We start from the raw sequence: 19,840 nt of genomic DNA, 5'->3' as shown, positions 1-19,840 counted from the left end.
AATCGATGCTGGAGCAGCGCACGGAAACGGGCAAAAGTCGACCGAATCGTAGAGCTGGCAGTGTGCCCGCACGTTGGCCACGCGAAACCTTACAGCGCCATTCCGGTTCTTGCACCGGAGCCTCGACACACACGCACCAGTTGAAGTCAGTGGGTACGCGGATGCAGCAAAATACGCGATTCACGGTGCCATTTGGCACAGCCCACCAACTACACCGCTTGCTGCGTCTGCAGAAGAGTCGAAACTTGCCCCATCAGCTGCAACATCCGTTCCACTAGGCTACGATGCACCGACACCGACGGTTGGCTATATCTCTGCGTAACAATCTTGGATCTGCCACTCCAAGGATAATTGTTGTTATGTGGCCCGTACGGTCCGGTTCGAAGAAGTAGTACCCGTACTGTTTCAGGACAACAACGAGGGTGCTGCTAATTCCTCTGCTGTTTCACACCGCAGCACCAACGACAGAAATGTCATATCGACCGAAGCACGCAACTAGTGTTGGCAGAATCGGGATTCGGAAGATTTGAAGATTCGATCCCTAGAGGGATTCCAAAGATTCGAATCCCATTTGACGGATTCCAAAGATTCGAATCCCATCTGACAGATTCTAAAGATTTGAATCCCATTTGACGGTTTCTAACGATTTGATTCGATTAGGATTTGAATCAGATTTGATAGGTTTGGGACTCGATTTGATTCGATTCTGACTTGTTCCTAAACTGTTTGAATCGACTCACAATGATTTGAGTCGAATTAGTCACATAAATAGTCAATCTAGAGATTTCCTGACTAGTCGATCTAAAGAGAGAAAAATTTCTGGAACTGCCACAGTTAAATCCCCTGGACTATTTCCGTTCATACTGTAGGGTTATGGAGTTTTGTTGGGTTTCTCAAACTAGATTGAACCGGATAAACAAATTTCGTAAAATTCGTTCGTTAATATTCGTGGATTGCGGAGCAAATATTTACGACAAATTTATTGGGTAATTTAAAATAAGATACGAATTAGAGTGTTAAATCCATCGTGGGATTGCTGTCCCGGCTGGAACTATCCGCCGAGCTAAGCGTCTCCTGTGTTTCCTCCCTGATGACGCGCACAATATTAGGATCTTTCTTATCCTTCTCTTTGCTCTTGCCCCGTTCACGGTCCTTGTCCTTGTCCCGATCGCGGTCCTTATCCTTGTTGTGCTTATGCTTGTGCTTATGCTTATGCTTTTTCTTGTCCTTCTTTTTCTTTTTCTGTGCCAAAAACAAGGGAGAAACATTAAAATGTGCTTGCCACACACACAAAGCCTTCCGCTACTCACCTTGCTCCCGTCGGTTTTGGAACTGTTCGAATCAGCCAGTGCGGATGAATCTTGAAATGCGCTCGGCATGCTGCCAAACATACCCGGCTCGAAACCGGTGGGCCCCGTTCCCTGCATGCCTGCGGTGTTAATTCCCGGCAGCGAGATGGAATTGTCCGAGTAGAATTGTTCCGTCTTTAACTTCTTCAACGGTGGCTCCTTGTCCGCCGTGCCCGCTGGCGTCGGCGTATCCGGTTCGTCCAGATCGATAACTTCTTCCTTCACGCCACCCGTCTGCTTCGGTTCAGTTTCGACCACTTCCGTTTTGATGCTCGCCTCGACCGTTTCGATGATGAGCTGATTTTCGCGTGCCACACGTTCGTTTTCCGCATCCTCCTGAATCTTGCTTTCCGTCCGCCCAAACGGTGACTCCTCGCGGCTTCTCGGTATCATAACTTGCGTGTCACCGATTTCAATCATATCGAACGTTTCTTTCGGCACCGTCGGTGGCTCTGGGGTAGCGGAACGGTCCCGTTTCATTACCATGTAAGGACCGACCTCGATATCGTCCGTTGTGGACGAGTTGCGTCGATTCGGCCGATCGGAGGACGACGAACTGGAAACAAAGGTGGACGCAAGCTTTTGCGGGCGCAGTATGGACTCTAGCTCCTGATTAGCCAGACAGTGTGGCAGCCGGATACTGTACAGGGTGTAGTATAAATCAATCATATCGCACCGTAGACGAGTATCATGAGATAGCTTCGAACTGAAATTAAATAAAATCTTAGTTAAATATTTTTCCTTTGAAAACTATTTACCCTTGGCATACTTCATGTTATCCCAAATGCGCAATGCCAACTCCTCCCTATCCAACCGATGGCGGTTGGATTTATCGAACGGAAGTGCATCGATCAGATACCGTCCAAGCTGATGGCGCGCCATCGGATCCGGGTCGTTCTCCAGCAGTTCCATCAGATGCTGTAGATCCTCCCAACGGCCGTCGATTTTCACATAATCCACCAGACACTCCATCGCGGCCAGGCGCACATCGATGTACTGCCCGTATGCGGCATAGCTTCGGTAGATCTTTGGGTTCGTCGGTAGGTGGCCACACTTTTGCAGCTTTCGAATCACCTTGAGGCACGCGATCGACACGCTAAACTTGTACGATGGAAGATGCTTCTCCAGGTTCAGAATACGGGTGACCTCTTCGAGAACCAACCTAGTAGAACGAAAAAATATAATCAAATTAATTTCACTGGAACCGTGGACCAAGGCAGAAAGTCTGTATACTTCGCATCGGCAGACAAATTCTCGGACGATAGCGCCCTTCCCTGGTGGACGACGGAAATGACCGGTGTAATTGTGTTGCCCAGCGCTTCAACCAGCGCCGCCCGGTAGTAGTTGTCCGAGTAATGGTTCTTCGAGTTGTCGTTGTACTTAAACAGATCGAGCAGAAATCGTATCACCTCCGGCGGACAGATACCGTGTGCCGTCCGCAGCCCGGCCATCGCCACCGGGATCGTCTTCTGCAGGAAGTAGTGCTGGAAGTTGGTGAAATTATTCTGCCGAATGATGTGCGGCGCACTGAACGATCCGAACGACTTCTTGAAGATGGTTAGCATGGCCGGCGGGCCCTGCCAGGATGTAACCATTGCGTTGGCCACTTTCGTCAGGCAGAGGGCGGCCTGGCAGCGCACCTCGTAGAAGATGCGCTCGTTTTCGATCGTATCGGTAAGCGCGAGGCGCGTTTGGGCCGTGGCATATTTTTCCAGCGCCTTGATGGCTTCCAGCTGAGCCGTGACGTCACGCTCGTGGCGCAGTTGAAATTGCCACTGGAAATCGGGCTGCTCTATGTTAACCGAGCGAAGCAGCGTCATTTCGGGGTCCAGTCTGATCCAAAGAACTGGAGATTCTCTATAATGGAACCAATTTAAGCTTGTTAGCATTTCTTAAAAGGTTAACTAACTACTCATTTACTTACGCCATCGGCGACAGATCCATGTCCACCTCCTCTCCAGTGCATAGGGGAATTTTCTTCTTCTTGTTACGTCGACTCTTCGAGTGGCACGTTATGTCTGACTTCACAATAATGTTCTCAATCTGCAGCGTGTGCTTAAATGTGCCGTCCAGCTCTTGCAGTTGAATCAGCAGCGGCCCAACGTACTTACGGACGCCTCGCTGGTTGACGCAATCCTGACGGATCTCAAGCTCGATCGTATTACGCTTTGAGTTGAACACGGAGGTCATCGTAAACTTGGCGTGCCCTCCGGTGCGAACCCACTGGTCGATAAACACCGCCATATCCTTACCGGTCACGGTGAAGATGGCCTTCGTGAACACGTTGGTCGAGATGAGCAGATGGCCCCACAGACCACTGCTGATTTTCGTGCCCGCGGCGTTCGATGCCAGCGCGAGCTGTTTATTGAACACCTGCAGCAGCAGCTCCTGTCCAATCCGGTGCTCCAGCATGCGGATCACCAGGTGCGCCTTTTTGCGCATCATCTCGATGTACTTCGGCGACATGGTGTGAAGGTTTTTGATGGGAAAGTAGAACGGATTGTCATTATACGCCTTTTGCGGGGCGGCCGGGGAGTTGCTGATGCTCGATACGGCCGGCGGGGCCGGTGCCTGGCTGCAGTCGAGAATGATTCCACCGTACTTTTCCTCGTACCGGACCACCTCGTCCAGCTCATCCCGGATCCAGCTGCGGTACGCGTTGTTTCCGAAACACTTTTTCGAGTTCAACCCGCAAAGGTATTCGGCGATACCACGCGCCAACCACGCGTCTGACCACTTTTCCATCGTGATGAAGCAACCGAAGAACTGTTCTGCGATAGCCTTCGACATGACCTTTCGCGAATGGAACGTCTGGTCGATGATGGCGATGGAGTGCAGCAGGTGCGTCGAGAGTATGGTCATAGTGGCGTACGCATTGCACTCGTTGTCGATTTCGTCCACAAACACCTGTTTGTAGCAGGAGAACGGATAGCGGGTCGACAGGGCTTCCTCGTAGAACTCAAACACCTCGTGCAGGTATCGTACGATGTTCTTCAGCAGTGGCATCAGCTGGGGCAGGCAAAAGTGCGTCACCTCGTGCATGTGCGGATCGACGTAGATTTCGAACGGTCCAACGGCAAGCGCAATGTTGGGCGCACAGACCGGCACCGACACGGTGTAGTGGTATGTCTTACGCTGCAGATCCGGCGTCATGACCACCTCCACCAGCTCGCCACACGACACGGCCGTCATGCTCTTGTCCACGGTAAATTCCAGCTTCCAGGTGCACGGTTCCGCATAGCTATCGATGCAAGGAAACCACATGCGGGACGAATTCTCATGCCCGTACGTGAACATATGCGCCGCCCGTTCCTCCATTGTACCTTCGCCCTCCGGTATGACGAAGTGCACCCCACCGGGGGGGTCCTCCAGCGAGAACTCGATACCGATGCGCAAACCCCGGCCATCGCCGATCAGGTGCTTCGCTTCCGGTGGCACAACCACCGCAAGTTCGCCCTTGTTTTCGTCCGCATCCGTCTTGCGCGCCACATCCAGATGGCATTTGGAGAAAAATTCCAACGATTTGTTTTTCGTTTCCCCCTGACAGATGTCCTGGAACGGATCGAAGTAGTGTATGTCGGCCTCGTAGCTGTCGTTTAAGATTACGCGATAGATGCGACACTGGCGGCAGTTCAAGCGAATGACCGGTAGCCAATCGCTGGTTGGCACAATCGTCAGCTCAACGAAGCCGATGATGCTCTTGCGCTCAAAGTTGATGCCGGTCAGACTCAAAATTTGATGCGCTGTAAACAATGGAAAAACTCTATCAGACTTCTATTCATATCCGCGGGGGTGGCAGTTGATAAGGATACTTATAATTTAAACGGACGCTCGGTCACTTCTGTATTTTCTTTCTTCATTTTCTCAGCCGCAATAACACGCACAACACATCTTTCCAAACAAGTGACGCGATATTGATGTTGATGCTGATGAAAGCTGTCAGTTTTTTGTGAATGCTGGCAGCTTCACAAAACACAGTGCCGTATACCAAAGCAGGTGCACCATATGTTTGTTAGGATTTTGAAAGCCATTTGATCATAATATAGTAAATATGCCATTGGATGAAGATCGTAACCATACAATTCACATTATGTTTCAAATGATAGTAAGGTTTTAGTAGGAACGTCGATGCAAACGGCGATTATATTTTAATTACATAGTGCAAGGGGGCTTACATTTATCAAATAAACATCTTTTCATTTCTATTTTTCTAACGATGGTGAAAGGTTCCGCCCTAAAACGTTCTCTTTGTATACAAGCTTTTCAACATTCGTTGCATCCTTTAGTTTACTTTCATCAGTAATACGTTCAGCTCGCTTTTCCTGAATAGAACCTACAAGCGACATTGGTTGTTAATCATTTAATATAGAGTAAGTAATTTTTTGCTCGATCACACCATTTTGAATAATTTCATACTCACCACTGTACGGGGTATATTTATCCGAAAGAAGGCTTTCAATGTTGTAGCCAATTACACCAACTATTGTTGCCACTGGAAGCGTGATGTACGCCGCATTTGACCGGAAGAATTGCATAATCAGTGGCCACATGGTCGTTTCTGTAATACTCTTCAACAAAATGGGATGCTATTGATTCTGCGTACAAAGAGATTAGCTCGTTGGAAAAAAAACTGCACAAGTTTATCACAAATGACGAAATAAAACTTACCTTGAGAAGATTGTTTTCGGTCCGGGTTGCAATGCAATGTTTTGATTTTTTAACAGGATGCTGTCAGTCTGTTTTCAAATGACAATCAGCTGGTAGAACATAAATCGCGTTTACAGCATATGGTCAGTTGAAGCAAAGCTGAGGCAGTTTGTCTTTGCCCAGTATCTTTTACTATCGTAAATTTTATTTGATGCAAAACGTGTCGCTTTATGTACTGCCAAAAAGTATCTTGACCATGTGTTTCACTACACGGGTAACTATGAAACATTCAAACAAGACTCATAAACCAGTTCGTAAACATAAATGGGGCTGCAAAAAGTTGTGATTGAAAACAACTCGCAGTACGTACTTTTTGCGTCTCTTTGTTCGATATTATTCAATCGTGCTGATTTGGTCGTATTTGCGTTCTACAGTTCTACAACATTGCCTTCCCAGTTGCTGGGGGTAAGTGAGTACGAAGAACGTCGAAACGCAACCACCACAAAGCATATTATCCACAATAAAAAGGCCATGTTTGTACTTGCAGTCGTACGATGGATGTGTCCATCGACAATAGTAGCGTTGGCGGAGGTGCACCCAGTGGGGTTCAGTCGCTTCCGCCCGAGGTGTTGTACGCAATCTTCAAAAACCTGCGAATGCCCGATCTGGCCTCGGTGCGACAGACATGCCCGCAATGGTACGACATCGTTACCAACAATCGTTCGCTGATGAACCGTTTCGTGCTTTCGCTAAGGAGCACCCTGATATACGAAGGGTGCACCGAGTGTACAATGCTGATGAACACCCGCAGCACCTTTGAGAAGGTGTGCCTGAAGGCATGCGAAATCCGTTGGTCCCCGAGCCTGTGGTGGTCCGTGGGGAACCACGTGGTGGAACTAACGCTCAATGACTGTGTAGTGTACGACGTGGAAACCCTTATCAACATGATGCGCTGCACGCGGACCACCCTCCGGTCGCTGACGCTCAAATCGATCAAGTTTCTTACTTACAGCATCGACAAGGTGCCATTCGATTTCCGCATGGAGCGACTGCATTCGCTTACCTTCCGGTCGTCGTTCGTGTATGACGAGTTGTTTCGCGCCTTCAAACAGATCAGTCCCAACCTGAAGACACTCAAGCTAACGTTTTCCTCGTACGAGCACTGGGGCGAACAATTGGTTGACTTTGTGGCACATCACCGAACAACGCTCGAGGCGATCACACTGAGCTACACCAAGGTTAACAGCGCAATACTCCAGCAGATTGGGCGCATCGAGACGCTCCGGTTACGGAAGGTTTCCCTCAAGTCCTGCTACGAACTGAAGGAACGTGACATCCTGGAGCTGGCCCGAGCACAACCGTCCATCGTTCACCTCAACCTGGACAACATCTTTTCGGCGAACGAACAATTTCTCCGAGCCCTCAGTGCCTTCCTGCCACAAATGAAACGCATCAAGCTGCGCGTCGCCCGGATCATGAATCTGCACCTGTCCTTTTTGGCGCACCTTAAACAGCTCAACTATCTCAAAATTACCGACTCCACGCACGTCAAGGGTAACTTGGATCTGAGCGCGTACGAAAATCCCGCCCTGGAGAAGCTGTACGTTTCGGCGGCCACGTTTTCGCGCAACATCCTGCCGCGGTTTTTCGAGCGCTGCCCCAACATCCGTAGCCTTACGCTGTACCAGTGCACGTACGAGAACATTCACGATCTGCAGCTTGCATTTTCGCACCTGAAGGGCCTGGAGTACCTGAACCTCCAGCGTACGTTCGACATTGGCGACAGTTTCTTCAACCGTGACGTGTTCGACACCGTTGTGATGCCGTTCGAGCGGATACGCTTCTACCCGATCGCCAACCTGCGAAAGCTGTGCTACCTTAACCTCAGCCACTGTCGGGATCTGTCGGATCAGACGCTAATGGCGCTGAGTTTTCCGCTGCTGAAGAAGATCGACCTCCGAGGGCTACATATCACCGAGGCCGGCATCGAGTCGATGGTACGCGAGTGTCCCCTGCTCGAGTACGTCCTCGTCGACGCGTGCAAGCGCATCTGCGACAATGCCGTACTGTTTCTGTGTCGAGATCTGAAAGGATTAAGGCTTCTGAACCTGGAGGGCTGCAAAGCGATCACGGATCTATCCGTGGAACATATCATGCGTTACTGCCGGAGTTTGGTGTGGCTCAACGTTCTGAACTGTCCGCAACTGACGGTTGAGGCGAAAAAGCGTTTGAGCACGTTACGATCGTTACGATCACTACACGAGCATGTCGAGACGTGATTGCACAAAGACGGGGCGCACGCCCGACCGCCCCCTACCAACCCGCCGTTCGTGAGGCTCCCTGGAATGGCCCAGCGCCATTCGAAGTTTGGTGCAGACAACAATAATCGCATCGCCGATCGATGCAGACCCCTCTCCCTCCCCTCCCACGTTTCCCAACGTACTGAATGCTGTTTTAGAGTGATGACGACTATTTAAAAATACAAAAAGATGTAAAACGCATACGCTTGGCTGTTTCACCCCGTTTGGCTTGACTCTGTTTGGCGATTGTGAATATTAGCGTGAAACCCGGAACCGAAGTAGCAATCGTGACTAGATGAATTTAGCGTAAGACATATATTCATATATATATTTTTGTGGTTAACCGAATAAATTTTCTTAGAAGTGTTTGCGGGGAGGCGTTTTTTCCTTCGAGAAACGATAAACAATAAAATTCGTTCTTAATAAAAGTTGTGTTTCTCCATTCGAAAGGTTTTAACATTTCTCGCTCGAATCAGTCATATAATGTCCAGATTGATAATCCAACCATAAAAAAGAACCGAAAGGGTATTTCAGCCGCCTTGCATTCAAAGTTCTTCCAATGCTCCTAAGCAAATAAACAGGGTCCCAATGGTTATTTCACAGCTCGGTGATGATCGGAACGAGCGAGCATGTGAACAAATAGTAAATGGAGTTTAGTTTTGTCTGGGGAATGGGATGGCATTCTACACACTAATGAAAAGTAAACTCCATGATGGGCACGTAATTTGAATGCCAAAGCTGATGATAGCACTATAAACATTCTAGCTCCAAGATCAAGATTTATTTAAATTTGTACAAGATAAATTATCAAATATAACGCTATGCTATACGCTGTGATGTTCTGAATTCTTCCAACAAATCTTCAGTGTTACTTCAGAAACACCGTGAAATTTCGAGCGTTCGATCGCCTTTTTTCATAGCGATTATCATTCAACTGTTTCAATTTCCTATGCTAAATACAGCGTTCAGTTTCTTTAAATCATTTACTCTTGTTGTTTTGGTTAATATTGAGCGTAATTTGCACATTTGAAAAGATTCTTTTGGAAAAGTTATCGCATTTGAATTCATCTAGTGAAATTGGTATTTGCAAGACGAGTATCAATTCGGTTAACAGCAAAGGTTTAATGGAGGAAAAACAGAAATAATAACTATGCAGCATCCTTTGCAATCTGTGTTATTTAAGCCTACGCCCAAAATCCTTAACACTATCTGGTGTGCAGTCTCAAACATTATTGCGACAAAAGTATCGGCTTACTCTTAAGGAAGAATATTCTAACCCAAACGACACGAAACTCAAACACCAACCACAGACCAGCAGCAAAAACAACGGAAACAGATCCTCCAGCGTAAGCCAGCCCTTCGAAACGTGGTTCCGCTCCAAAAGCGCCACAAACTCCCGCTGCGTTCGGATGTACTGCGTCATCAGGCCACTTTCGTACACGTGTAGGATGAACTGTTCGAAGGAGTTCCGGAAGGAAAAGTTTGGCCCCAGCAGGTAGCTCATCGAGATCGTGCTCAGGGAATCTGGTAGAATGTAGAGTTGCCGACGGCCAACCTCCTCGTTCCAGTACTTGTGCGTGCGGATGATGTACTCCGCCCGCTGGAGGGTGTGAATACGGGCGCAGCAGCTAGCCGGCAGCTGGGCGAACTCCCGAGGACGTACCATTTTAGTCTGCAGCTGTGTGGCCACGTGCGGCTCGAAGGTAGCGACCAGTGGATCCATGTACTCCGGTATGACTACGCGAATGTCGGAAAGGAAAAATTCTTCCAGCGTTTGCGGGTCCTGCTTGAAGCGACAGTATAGCAAGAACTCAGTTATCTTGGCGAGATAGCCTTCGATCAGAAGAAAGGTAATCAACTCCACGCCGACGGTAAGCACGCTGCCTAATGATGGAGACCAATGGCAGGGAAACCGCACCGGACGAAGTCTTCTGTATTTCAAGAAGGAAACGATCTTGAAACAGTTTCTCGCCAGCAGATAGACACAGACCATCGTCCACACCTCCACCGAGAACGGCTGCAGCATGATGTTGCCCAAGTTCAGCTGGTCCGACTTTGGAACCACCAGCACCAGCGACTCCCATTCGTACGCCGGTGCTTGACGGATGCCGGTGTTCTTTCTGGTGTAATGCGCCCTCGGAATGTGCAGGTCAACCGTTCCTTTCTCCAGCTCCATCTGAACCGTTTCCATTAGGCCCAACGCATTGGCACGGTTAATGTTCAACACCGCACGGTCCACACGACACCGAAAGCGACGCTTTGCTAGGCTTAGCAAGTACACATCGTTTCCCTCCCAACGGCCGTCGAGTTTGTAGGCATAAGGAAAGTTGTCGGAAAAAAAGTGCCTTTACGTGGTGGCCCTGCAGGGAGTGAAGGACTGGAGGGAAAAGCACCTCAAAGGATGTGGCGTTGGGGTTGTACAGTATGAGGCGTTTCAGAAGAACGTCATACTTTGATAGGGAGATGGTGGAACTCTCCGATGGTGGCACCGTTGAGGCACTTAAGACGCAGTAGTTTAGTATCCCTCGACGAAAGAGCATGTGGCCAATCTGTTCAACAACCAACTCCGAACGATTTGGAGCTGGCAGAAGCTCAAGATCAACCACCACAAACAGTTTCTCGACATCCACCATCGATTTGGAAAGGTTTTCAAGCACGTATCCGAATGAACTCTGCAATTCGAAAACAAATGTTGGAAAGCTGATAATTGGAAGAAAACCTCAACAGTTACCTTGCTTGTCCTCACGATTATTATGGCATTTTCAATTGGCCATCTGGTTCTGCCCACTCCTCGCAGGGTTACCGACGGAAGTAACTCACTGAACCGTGTCCCCGCATCATCCCGATCGTTGACTTGATAAATCTGGCGTATACTGTGGAGTGGTGAGTTGATGGCGTCGTTCGCCAAACTTTCAACAACTTCTTCCTTTCTTTTGTAGAAATTAAAAAGTAAAAGGGTAAATAGTACGGTCTTGTTCATCGCGGAAAGTATCGACAAGTGAAATGGGCTGCAAAGTTACGGTCCTTATATGCAAAAGAACACTTTCCTCTATCGATCGATACGGAGTAATTATTTGTTTTAATCGAATGGATATAAAGGATACGGTGTGGTATAGTGTGAAACCGCACAAGATTATCGTGGTCTACAGTGTAATTAAATTTCCATCCCTTGATGTAAATCAACATTCGCTCCAAGCACAACAAAGTATTTCCAAACAAATCGGGAGCGGGAAATTCTAGAATGAAAAAGTGTCCGCAGGCTAAACTGTAACCCACTCTTGAAGGTATACTTTTTCTGAGAAAGAAGTATGCAGAAGATGGAGAAAATTGTCCACAATGTAAGTGTCAAGCACCGGTGCAATTGATGCTAAGTGGCCAATTCGACACGAAAGTTTGGTCATATAGATAAAAACTTTGTCTGGAATGGCTCCGGGCGGCAGCGTCGGGTGCGCTGCCCGTCGTAAGGTGAGAAGTTGTGAAATATTCCAATCAAGAAGTTATTCTGCTGGTTCCTGCTCCCCTACCAGGACGACGACGGAGCGGAATGCTTCATCTATTTAAGGATAGTGTGACACGTTGATAGGTGGAAGAGTGCGTCGGACAATTGAAAGTTTTTCCACCGTGTGTGAAAAATGTTTTTAATCGAAAAAGAACGTTTTCCGCAAGCGTCAAAGACCATAAAGATTCTTTGTTTGATGTTTCTATACTTAATTTCGTCAAGTTTCATAGTGGATCAATGAACATAATAATAGTCAACAAATATACACATTTCAAGCTGAAACTGTTGCAACTTCAATTAAATTTAAATCCAAGAGAGTTCGCAACAAATTTCTTTAATTATTGTTCATATTGAAATTCATACGTCCACAGCTCCTTTTCACTGTTGAAAATTGCAATTCTGTTGCTGACGCTAATAATATTCTATTTTTTTTCTCTTATACCAGCGCTTCTCGTTGTCGGTCTAAAAAAAAAAAGAGCTTCCGGAGGCATTTTTTGTAGGCAAATATTTATTTATATTTTCACCCGCTGTGGTCTGTCTTCCATGTGCCTGCAGCGTGAAACCTTTGCCAAGAGAAAGAGATCACATTTGTTTTTGTGTCATCCTAGTGTTTCTGCATTGCTCCAATGGTTTATTTGCTGACTGTTGTGTTCCCTTTGTTTCGTAGTGATCGAAACATAAACGATATTTTGTTCTTAAAACATCTCTTATTTTCAGTATAAATTTTGTATACAGTTCATGTACAGTTTGTAACTATAACTTCTGGATAGAAAGAGTACACGAATGAATAAAATTATGAAACAATTCGCCGTCAGTTTAATGTTTTAAAAAGTTGCTTTCTTTCCATTTTTAATCATGGGTTTACTTTGAAAGTTCCAATCGATCTTACTTGTCGATGTGAGATACATTTTACCGCAACAACTCGAAACCGTAATGTGATGAAATTGTTTTGCAATAACCTCCAATTTAAATTCCATTTCATTAGCAGAGCGACCGGTGGAGATAAATGTTCCAATCGTAGCAATCCGGAGCTCAACCGTTGACAGCGCGTCTCCCGTCGACGAGTCCAATGGATGGATACGTGTCCCCGATGGCCACCCCAGTGTCGAAGATCCGTATCCGTCCGTCGCGGTACGAACGAAGCGACCGAACGGACAGGAAGGAAACGTGCAAAATGGTGGACGATTTCGAGCGAAACTTCATCACCCTGCTGAAGCGAAACCCAATCGACCGAAGAATGGACCGAAGTTTGTCCCGCCGGTTGACCGAGCGAACGAACCGGTGCATCGAGGCGGTAAGGAGGAAGGACTTTTCATCACCACCCTTCGGCTGGCACCGGGAGAATGCAAAAGGCGGCCACGAAGCACAGGACATGGTTTCCCAACCGGACCGTGCCGCCGTGCAGATGCAGGTGACAATCGAGCCAAAGAGCAAACCGCGTCCCTTGCCACCGCGGGTGGAAGATTGGATGGGCAACTTTCTCCGGAAGCCGACTCGGAAGCGCATCCTGTGGCGTTCGAAGCGGTACGAAACCGAACCGTGCAACCAGGAAGCATCGGAACGGGTGGATCAACAGATGGACGCGGGTGTGGATGATTTCGTCCGCTGGATGAACGGACTCGGTGCGGAACGGTCCACCTTGACGAAGGACATCGTGAAGCAGCTGTTCTCCAGCGGGTCGACCGATGAAACGTCGCGTGCACTGAACATTGCGCCGAAGGAGATTCGAGCCGTGGCGGAGTCGGTCGCTGCCGAGTGGAATCTGCCACAGATGGCCCTGGATTATCGGATCGCCGAAGTTCGCGCCCGTAACCGGAAGTGGTCGGCAAGCGGAACCGGACCGAGAATTGCCTTCGGCCGTGCGCTGCCATGGGAACTTCGACCGGTCGGAGAAGCGCACGAAGGCGGTGAAGATGTGGAACAGCCAGACGTACCGGAGCATCTGATGAGTTTGGAGCGACTGTTTCGAGACATCTGCCACCTGCGATCGGTGAAGTATCTCGTGGACTACCTGAACGAACGACCTGCCCTGCCAAAGCCACGGTTTCTGGAAGAGAAGGGCCTGTTCCATCGCACTGATGTGGTCCAGCCGGTTCCGTTCTATACAAAAATATTATCACAAAAATCGATAGCTGAGAGCATAAGAAACTGATCGGGATGGAATAATGTTGAAAGGGAACTCTTCTAAACATTGGCTTTCAAATTGAAATGTAAGTAAATTATTTTGCTATGTTTGATTATGAAATTCCTACTTTCACCAACCACTACATGAAGATGTTCAATAGCAAAAAGTCTTAGCTCTTGCATCGTCACTAGTAATTCTGGTATTAGATGTACTATTGTGTTTCGTACATCACAAATTTATCATAATCGATCGATTTCCTCCTACCAGTCTCACTTTTCGTACATCTTCATCTAAAAGTCTCGCTTGTTTTAAATAACATCCCATGTCCTAGTGCTCCGACGACCCAAGAACTACACTATCCCTTTGCAAGATACGCTTATCGTGATAATTGGTTTTGAGCATTCACTTTCGATTCGAGAAACGGTCTTGCCCAACACTTTGCCTCGAATGGGAAAGACTGTGCTTCCACAAGCCGTGTATTGTCTTATGGAAATTAAGCCGCCTTGATGCAAAATATTCTACGTTCTTTCGGTCTTTCGGGAAGCAGATCTTCTAAGATCTTTCGGAAAGCAGTCTTCTTATAACATGTCGTTCTATTAACATTCCGGTGTTGTGTGCCCCCGTGTCTATGTTCTTCACTTGCGACGCTTTTGTTTTGTCAGCTGTTTAATTTCTCTTGAGACTATCGACAACGTATTCTGATCGCAATGGTTGAAGTATTGGAAGAATATATTCATGTGAATATCTACGTTTGTTCGAGTATAGTTGAAGTCTGTCTTATTTTTCTTATAGTCTTGCGGATGTTGCACTTTACAGAAAATTACAATCTTCAATATCGGTCTACATAGAATTTTAATTTGATTTAAAGTATGAACTAAATTGAACCAAGGAAAGCGCGCTACTGTAGCGCCTCTAGCGGCGTCAGCCAGAAACTAATATTTTTAGTAGTATTAGTAAACAATAACAATGAAGTTGTGAAAGTTTCAGACCTGTACTATTTTATTTCGCGAAATGTCGAATAATGGAAATTGATCGACCGAAAATAGCTCCGCACAAATCACTGGAGCGCCGGTGGACAGATTGACAAGGCCTGGAATCCATAATAAAAGCAAAGAAAAATTAAAAGTATTTTTCTTTTGCACAGTTATACATAAGGTTAGTTTTAAAAATAGGTTTTTACTATTTACATGTTCCCTGTTCCTATAAATTCACATGAAGTATTTTGCTGATTTTTCGACCTGCCATTATTCCAAGGTGGTCTTGGAGTGGTACTGGACCAATAAGATCCACTTGGTACCAAAACCAAATTTCCCAGAGTTTCACCCCATCGAAAAACTCTGGGCAATCACAAAACTTCATTTTAGACGAACTGTTGGAACAGTTAGAGATGTTCTTGGCAAGAAGAAGTGAACGGACGTTGCGAAAACGGTGTCCCTTTCCACGATACGAGCGCAGGAACCAAAACACAAAATACGTGAATTTATAAGGACAGTGAACACTAGAATACTAAACACCTATTTTTATAACAATCGTTATGCATAATTGTACAAAAGAAAAATACTTGTCATTTTTATTGTTTTTTTTTATGGGTTCCCGGCTTATTCAATTTGCTCAATTGCCTTGGTTTTCCAGTTATTTGTGCGGAGCTATTTTTGGTCGATCAATTTCCATTATACGGCATTTAGCGAAAAAAAATAGTACAGGTCTGAAACTTTCACAACTTCATTGTTATTGTTTACTAATACTACTAAAAATATTAGTTTCCGGCTGACGCCACTAGAGGCGCCACAGTAGCGCGCTTTCTTTGGTTCAATTTAGTTATGGTCATACTTTAATTGAATTTTCGATAAAAGTTTTAAAAGAACAATTTTTATTTTGTCTGAAACCTATCAATTTCTCGATGACCTGCAACGTTGCGGCACGATAGTATTTGTCTTTATTCAAAGTTTAATTTTTCAGCTTTTTCTAGCCACGTAAGTTTGATCGTTCTGCTCTCTTTATTAAATTAATAATCTATAGGAATGTTTAAGTGTCTAGTTTATGTAAACTTTAATTTATGTCTCTTATTTTTTCATGAATTTCTGTGACTGTAACGGAATCAACCTACCAACAGTACTTATCTAGTACGCCCAACAAATATAAGGAACTATACAAACAGTGTGCTGTCTCGCCCTCGTTGAGTTTCGTATCAGCATCCATCGGACGCTTTCCATCCAGTTTTGCAACAATTTGCGACCCGAACCGTAAATTCGAATGGGAAAAGGGAGCAATCGAATGGTTCAGCTGTTGGCGTTTGCCAAACAAATACCGGGATGCTTCCATACATCATCAGGTGGGCATCGACCGGGTTTGTGTCACCGTGCCATAATCGGCTGCTGTTGCTGTTGAACCATGCCACGCATTTTCCTAGGCTTGGCTTGGCTTTTGCACCCGTCTACCGCCTAGTAGTGTGTATGTGTGTGTATGTGCGTCTAGAATTCGGTGCCTTTTAACCACATGCGGCATTTTAGATCAAACAAGTCCTTCCGGCACTATCTAACGCCATTCCGGTTTGCTGGCGAGTGTTGGCCTGCGTTTGGAGCAAAACCGATTTGCATAATTTCCATCTGCCTAGAAGTGCACAATTTGTGAGGTATTGTTTGCGTCATTAATTTCCACTGCAGAGCAGAGCGCAACACGCATCATTCGAGCTATAATTCAACAAATTTGAACCGGGATGCAGCAATGTTTTTGTTAGTGTTTTTGATTTCCCGTGTTTCACCTGATGTAAGGGGAAAAACCGGAGCCTACATGGAGTTGACATTTGAGGGTGGTACATGAATGTTCACTTGGCTCAAAACAACCTCGAAGGTAAACTATTTCTTAATCCAACTTAATGTTTTCTGTCAATACTGGATCACATTTTAACCTATTTAGTTGTTTGCTCACGGCAACAATTTCTCAACCTACAAATAATTCCGTACATGGCCAACACCAGCCATTTGGCAGCAAGATGTCAAGAATAAAGGTTGCTTTATTTTTATTGTCACTACGGTGTTTCCACCCGACTTCATCACAGTCAGCTTTAAAAGTGCTGGAACATATCGCCGAACAAGGTTTTGGCAAAGGTTTCGGCGAAGCCACGCAGGAAAGGATGGACACCCTGATCCTGTGGGGAATTGACAATACGGCGCTGGTAGCTCTCCACCGGCTTCCCTACCCGAAACTCGTATTCAGCAGTGCGAGTGGAATGAATACATCCGTTCGAGAGCGTTGCCTCGTGTTCCTAGAGTTGAAAGTAGGCCCAAAGGTATGCAAATGGAAGTGGAAATGAGTTTGAACACAGGCATTAGAAGGTATATTTAATAATTTGGTCTTACTTAGTTTAATCTCGTCCAACAGCTCAACGATGCGTTTGTTGGTTTGTCAAAACACTACAAAGCCAAATTCGTTATTCTGCTCGAGTACAATGTGAGACTAAAGACAGATTTCAAAGAAATTGAATACTTCTTCAACGTCGTGAGTGTGGTAGAATACGTAATTATACTACACGCATCGGCTGCAGAGATTGATGGATCGATTGGGTACATGAAAGATTCTCAGTACATTCCCATTTCATCAGTTATTAAATTTAGCTCGCTCTTCGCTGGACGATTGAAGGGCCTCAGATTCCGAACACAGCTCATGAGTAGCATGCCGTATACGATTGTGACAAAAAATCGAACCGTTATGGGTGTTGATGTGGAAATTGCAGACATTATTGCCCGTAAGATGGGTGTCCAGATTTCTTATTCCTCCCTCAACCCATTAGACCTGCGCAATATTTATAGAATGCTTCATAATGGAACTATGGATATGTACCTGACGCGACGTGCATGCAACGAGGCGGTGAAAATACCCCAGGTCCCACTACAGCAGGGGTCGGCAAAGTGCGGCCCGCGGGCCAAATCCGGCCCGCCAAATGGTTTTATCCGGCCCGTAAGAATATTTTAGTGCTTCATACAAAAAATCCATCGCAATTGTTATCGGATTTGCCAGGTTTGTTTTTTCCCCAAAAATGAAGTTGAAAATTGTTCAACGAGGTGTTCCTGTTATATGTTTATTGATAACATTTTAAATACTTTATCTTTTCCCACTTTTAATGTAACTTTGCTATTTAGAAAGTTCCTCTCTCCATTAAAAAGGGTTTGAAAACATGAAAGCATCGTTTAAAGTATCCGGCCCGCGCCTTCGGTTTTTCTTAAATCATCTGGCCCTTTTTGGAAAACGTGTGCCGATCCCTGCACTACAGCATCGCTCTAAGTTTCAACTGTTGATGCCCAGAGTGCAGCGGATCAATTATAACTTACAATTCCTTAAGCCCTACCAACCGGCGGTCTGGTATATGTTTTTGTTAATTCTTGGAATTGCCGCCGTACTCAATTGGATATTCTGGAAACAGCTGGAGCTGAATATAATAATGGTTATTATATTTGGCGATGGGCAGCAATCACGTCGTTTTCAGGCCGTGCTCGTCGTTGCGGTTCAAATCTTCAAGTTTATCCTGTTGGAAGCATACCTGGGACAGGTGACATCGTTTATGGTTCTGCTGAGATACCAAGAGGATCCGAAAACACTGGAACAGTTTTTCAAATCGGAAACACTACTGAACGAGCCATCCATGATCGATAACTTCATAAGTACACTTCCTGGAGACTTCCCAGAGCGTATGCGCAAAAAGATAACTGGTACACGTATCAGTAACTACACGTTCTCATATGAGCCTGGATACGCCTACATCGTCACGGAGTATGCCGCGGATATGGTCCGCAACCACCGTTCGTTTGAATCGCTCATTAATTCGTCCCACTTCTATATTTTAAATGAACCTCTAATGGAGATTCAAATGTGCTACTACTTTAGCGTATGGTCCAGGTTTGAGGCCAAGTTTGCAGAGTACCTGGGTCAGCTATACGCCAATGGAGTTATTCTTAAAATTATGCGTGAAGCGTGGAGACTTGCTCGAACGCCTACAGAACTGAACGTTTCGTCTGTGCTGCTCTTTAGCGATCTTGTGCCAGTATTTTATTTCTTGTGCTACGGATGGATATTGGGTATTATTTCCCTGATTGTCGAGCTTACATTTGTCAAAGTCACAAAGAAAGTAAAATCGTTGAAGCGGTCTTAAAATTCGGTACTCCCGCATATTATAAAATGAATGCATTTTGTTTGTCGAAAATATGATTGGTTCGGTTGATTTACATGCACCTTGGATGTAGCTGAATAGTTTAGCGAGTCAGTTTTGGTGAGATTCATTCATATGAATCTTTCACCTAAGATTCATTCAGATGGATTCTTAATGATTCTTTCGAAACCTTAATGAATCTTTCATGGATCTATCACGATTCTCCCCGATTCTAGGCGTGGACAATGCGACCAAAAAAAAAAAGGGGGTCCCTCAACCCATTTTTGGCTGGTGACTTTTCATCAGTTGGTGTGTCTTTCGGATTCATGAATCTCTCGACGAAAATTCATGAATCCCTTGTAAGGCAGAGATTCATTCAGATTCATGAATATGAATCAGATTTACACAATTCTAGTTTAAATCTTTATAATTGTGGAATTCTGGCCAGAAAGACAAATTGTAAGTCCGTAAACATTTGAAATTGTTATTTGTAGTTTTTAACTATGTGTGTAGATTGAAAAATCTCGATTAGTGAAGTAAAAATAAAAGTATAAAAATAGGTTTGTCAATTTCGATTTGAAAAATTGTTTCTGAATGTTTTCTGTTAAACTAATTCATATGAAACACACTTCGTCAACCCATAATCACCCATAAGCTTCCTGAATGGAGTTGCGTGAGTTGACCAGTTTTTGCCCCGTTTTTCCTGCTTTCCCTTGGTCCAGTTGAAGTGCAGGAAAACCCGGCAAAGGCCACGTCGGCAATAATGCACTCACCCAT

At 45.7% G+C, this 19,840-nt stretch overlaps 4 protein-coding genes across 7 annotated transcripts; 2 read left to right on the top strand and 2 right to left on the bottom strand.

The window, feature by feature from the left end:
* Window positions 1-943: 943 nt before the first annotated feature.
* On the bottom strand, window positions 944-5,245 carry LOC131262623 (transcription initiation factor TFIID subunit 2). 2 transcript variants are annotated; one of them, XM_058264671.1, is made up of 7 exons: window positions 5,166-5,245; window positions 3,274-5,094; window positions 2,583-3,206; window positions 2,119-2,511; window positions 1,680-2,055; window positions 1,311-1,646; window positions 944-1,242 (listed from the first exon to the last, which is right to left on the bottom strand). In XM_058264671.1, exons 1-7 carry the CDS (start codon window positions 5,207-5,209, stop codon window positions 1,009-1,011), a joined length of 3,828 nt encoding a protein of 1,275 aa, XP_058120654.1. In that variant the 5' UTR covers window positions 5,210-5,245; the 3' UTR covers window positions 944-1,008. The 2 variants fall into 2 exon arrangements, with proteins under 2 accessions (XP_058120654.1, XP_058120653.1); XM_058264670.1 differs by having other exon boundaries at window positions 1,311-2,055.
* Window positions 5,246-5,397: 152 nt separating this feature from the next.
* Window positions 5,398-6,054, bottom strand: LOC131262639 (small integral membrane protein 12-A). 3 transcript variants are annotated; one of them, XM_058264690.1, is made up of 3 exons: window positions 6,018-6,054; window positions 5,770-5,917; window positions 5,398-5,682 (listed from the first exon to the last, which is right to left on the bottom strand). In XM_058264690.1, exons 2-3 carry the CDS (start codon window positions 5,897-5,899, stop codon window positions 5,552-5,554), a joined length of 261 nt encoding a protein of 86 aa, XP_058120673.1. In that variant the 5' UTR covers window positions 5,900-5,917; window positions 6,018-6,054; the 3' UTR covers window positions 5,398-5,551. The 3 variants fall into 3 exon arrangements, with proteins under 3 accessions (XP_058120673.1, XP_058120670.1, XP_058120671.1); XM_058264687.1 differs by having other exon boundaries at window positions 5,770-5,944; window positions 6,018-6,043; XM_058264688.1 differs by having other exon boundaries at window positions 5,770-5,935; window positions 6,018-6,031.
* A 170-nt stretch (window positions 6,055-6,224) lies between these two features.
* Window positions 6,225-8,718, top strand: LOC131262627 (F-box and leucine-rich repeat protein 13-like). Its single transcript, XM_058264674.1, has 2 exons — window positions 6,225-6,461; window positions 6,544-8,718. The coding sequence occupies exon 2, from the start codon at window positions 6,551-6,553 to the stop codon at window positions 8,273-8,275; it is 1,725 nt and encodes a 574-aa protein (XP_058120657.1). The 5' UTR covers window positions 6,225-6,461; window positions 6,544-6,550; the 3' UTR covers window positions 8,276-8,718.
* Window positions 8,719-12,885: 4,167 nt separating this feature from the next.
* LOC131264798 (uncharacterized) lies at window positions 12,886-13,947 on the top strand. Its single transcript, XM_058267064.1, has one exon. It carries the CDS (start codon window positions 12,886-12,888, stop codon window positions 13,945-13,947), a length of 1,062 nt encoding a protein of 353 aa, XP_058123047.1.
* Window positions 13,948-19,840: the final 5,893 nt, after the last annotated feature.

The sequence above is a fragment of the Anopheles coustani genome, chromosome 2 (genome assembly GCF_943734705.1).
Source record: "Anopheles coustani chromosome 2, idAnoCousDA_361_x.2, whole genome shotgun sequence".
Lineage (NCBI taxonomy): Eukaryota > Metazoa > Arthropoda > Insecta > Diptera > Culicidae > Anopheles > Anopheles coustani.
The sequence above is the reverse complement of the archived record's forward strand: the minus strand, read 5'-3'. Positions and strand labels throughout refer to the sequence as shown.

What these genes read in the sequence shown, in the direction of transcription:
- LOC131262623 (XM_058264670.1), bottom strand. Translation starts at nt 5,209, where the DNA reads ATGAAGAAAGAAAATACAGAAGTGACCGAGCGTCCGTTTAAATT. An exon ending in ACCGAGCGTCCGTTTAAATT is followed by an intron (nt 5,095 to 5,165) that starts ATAAGTATCCTT and finishes TCCATTGTTTAC; the next exon opens with AGCGCATCAAATTTTGAGTC. An exon ending in CCAAAACCGACGGGAGCAAG is followed by an intron (nt 1,243 to 1,310) that starts GTGAGTAGCGGA and finishes TTTTTGGCACAG; the next exon opens with AAAAAGAAAAAGAAGGACAA.
- LOC131262639 (XM_058264690.1), bottom strand. Translation starts at nt 5,899, where the DNA reads ATGTGGCCACTGATTATGCAATTCTTCCGGTCAAATGCGGCGTACATC. An exon ending in TAAATATACCCCGTACAGTG is followed by an intron (nt 5,683 to 5,769) that starts GTGAGTATGAAA and finishes TGTCGCTTGTAG; the next exon opens with GTTCTATTCAGGAAAAGCGA.
- LOC131262627 (XM_058264674.1), top strand. Translation starts at nt 6,551, where the DNA reads ATGGATGTGTCCATCGACAATAGTAGCGTTGGCGGAGGTGCACCCAGT.
- LOC131264798 (XM_058267064.1), top strand. Translation starts at nt 12,886, where the DNA reads ATGGCCACCCCAGTGTCGAAGATCCGTATCCGTCCGTCGCGGTACGAA.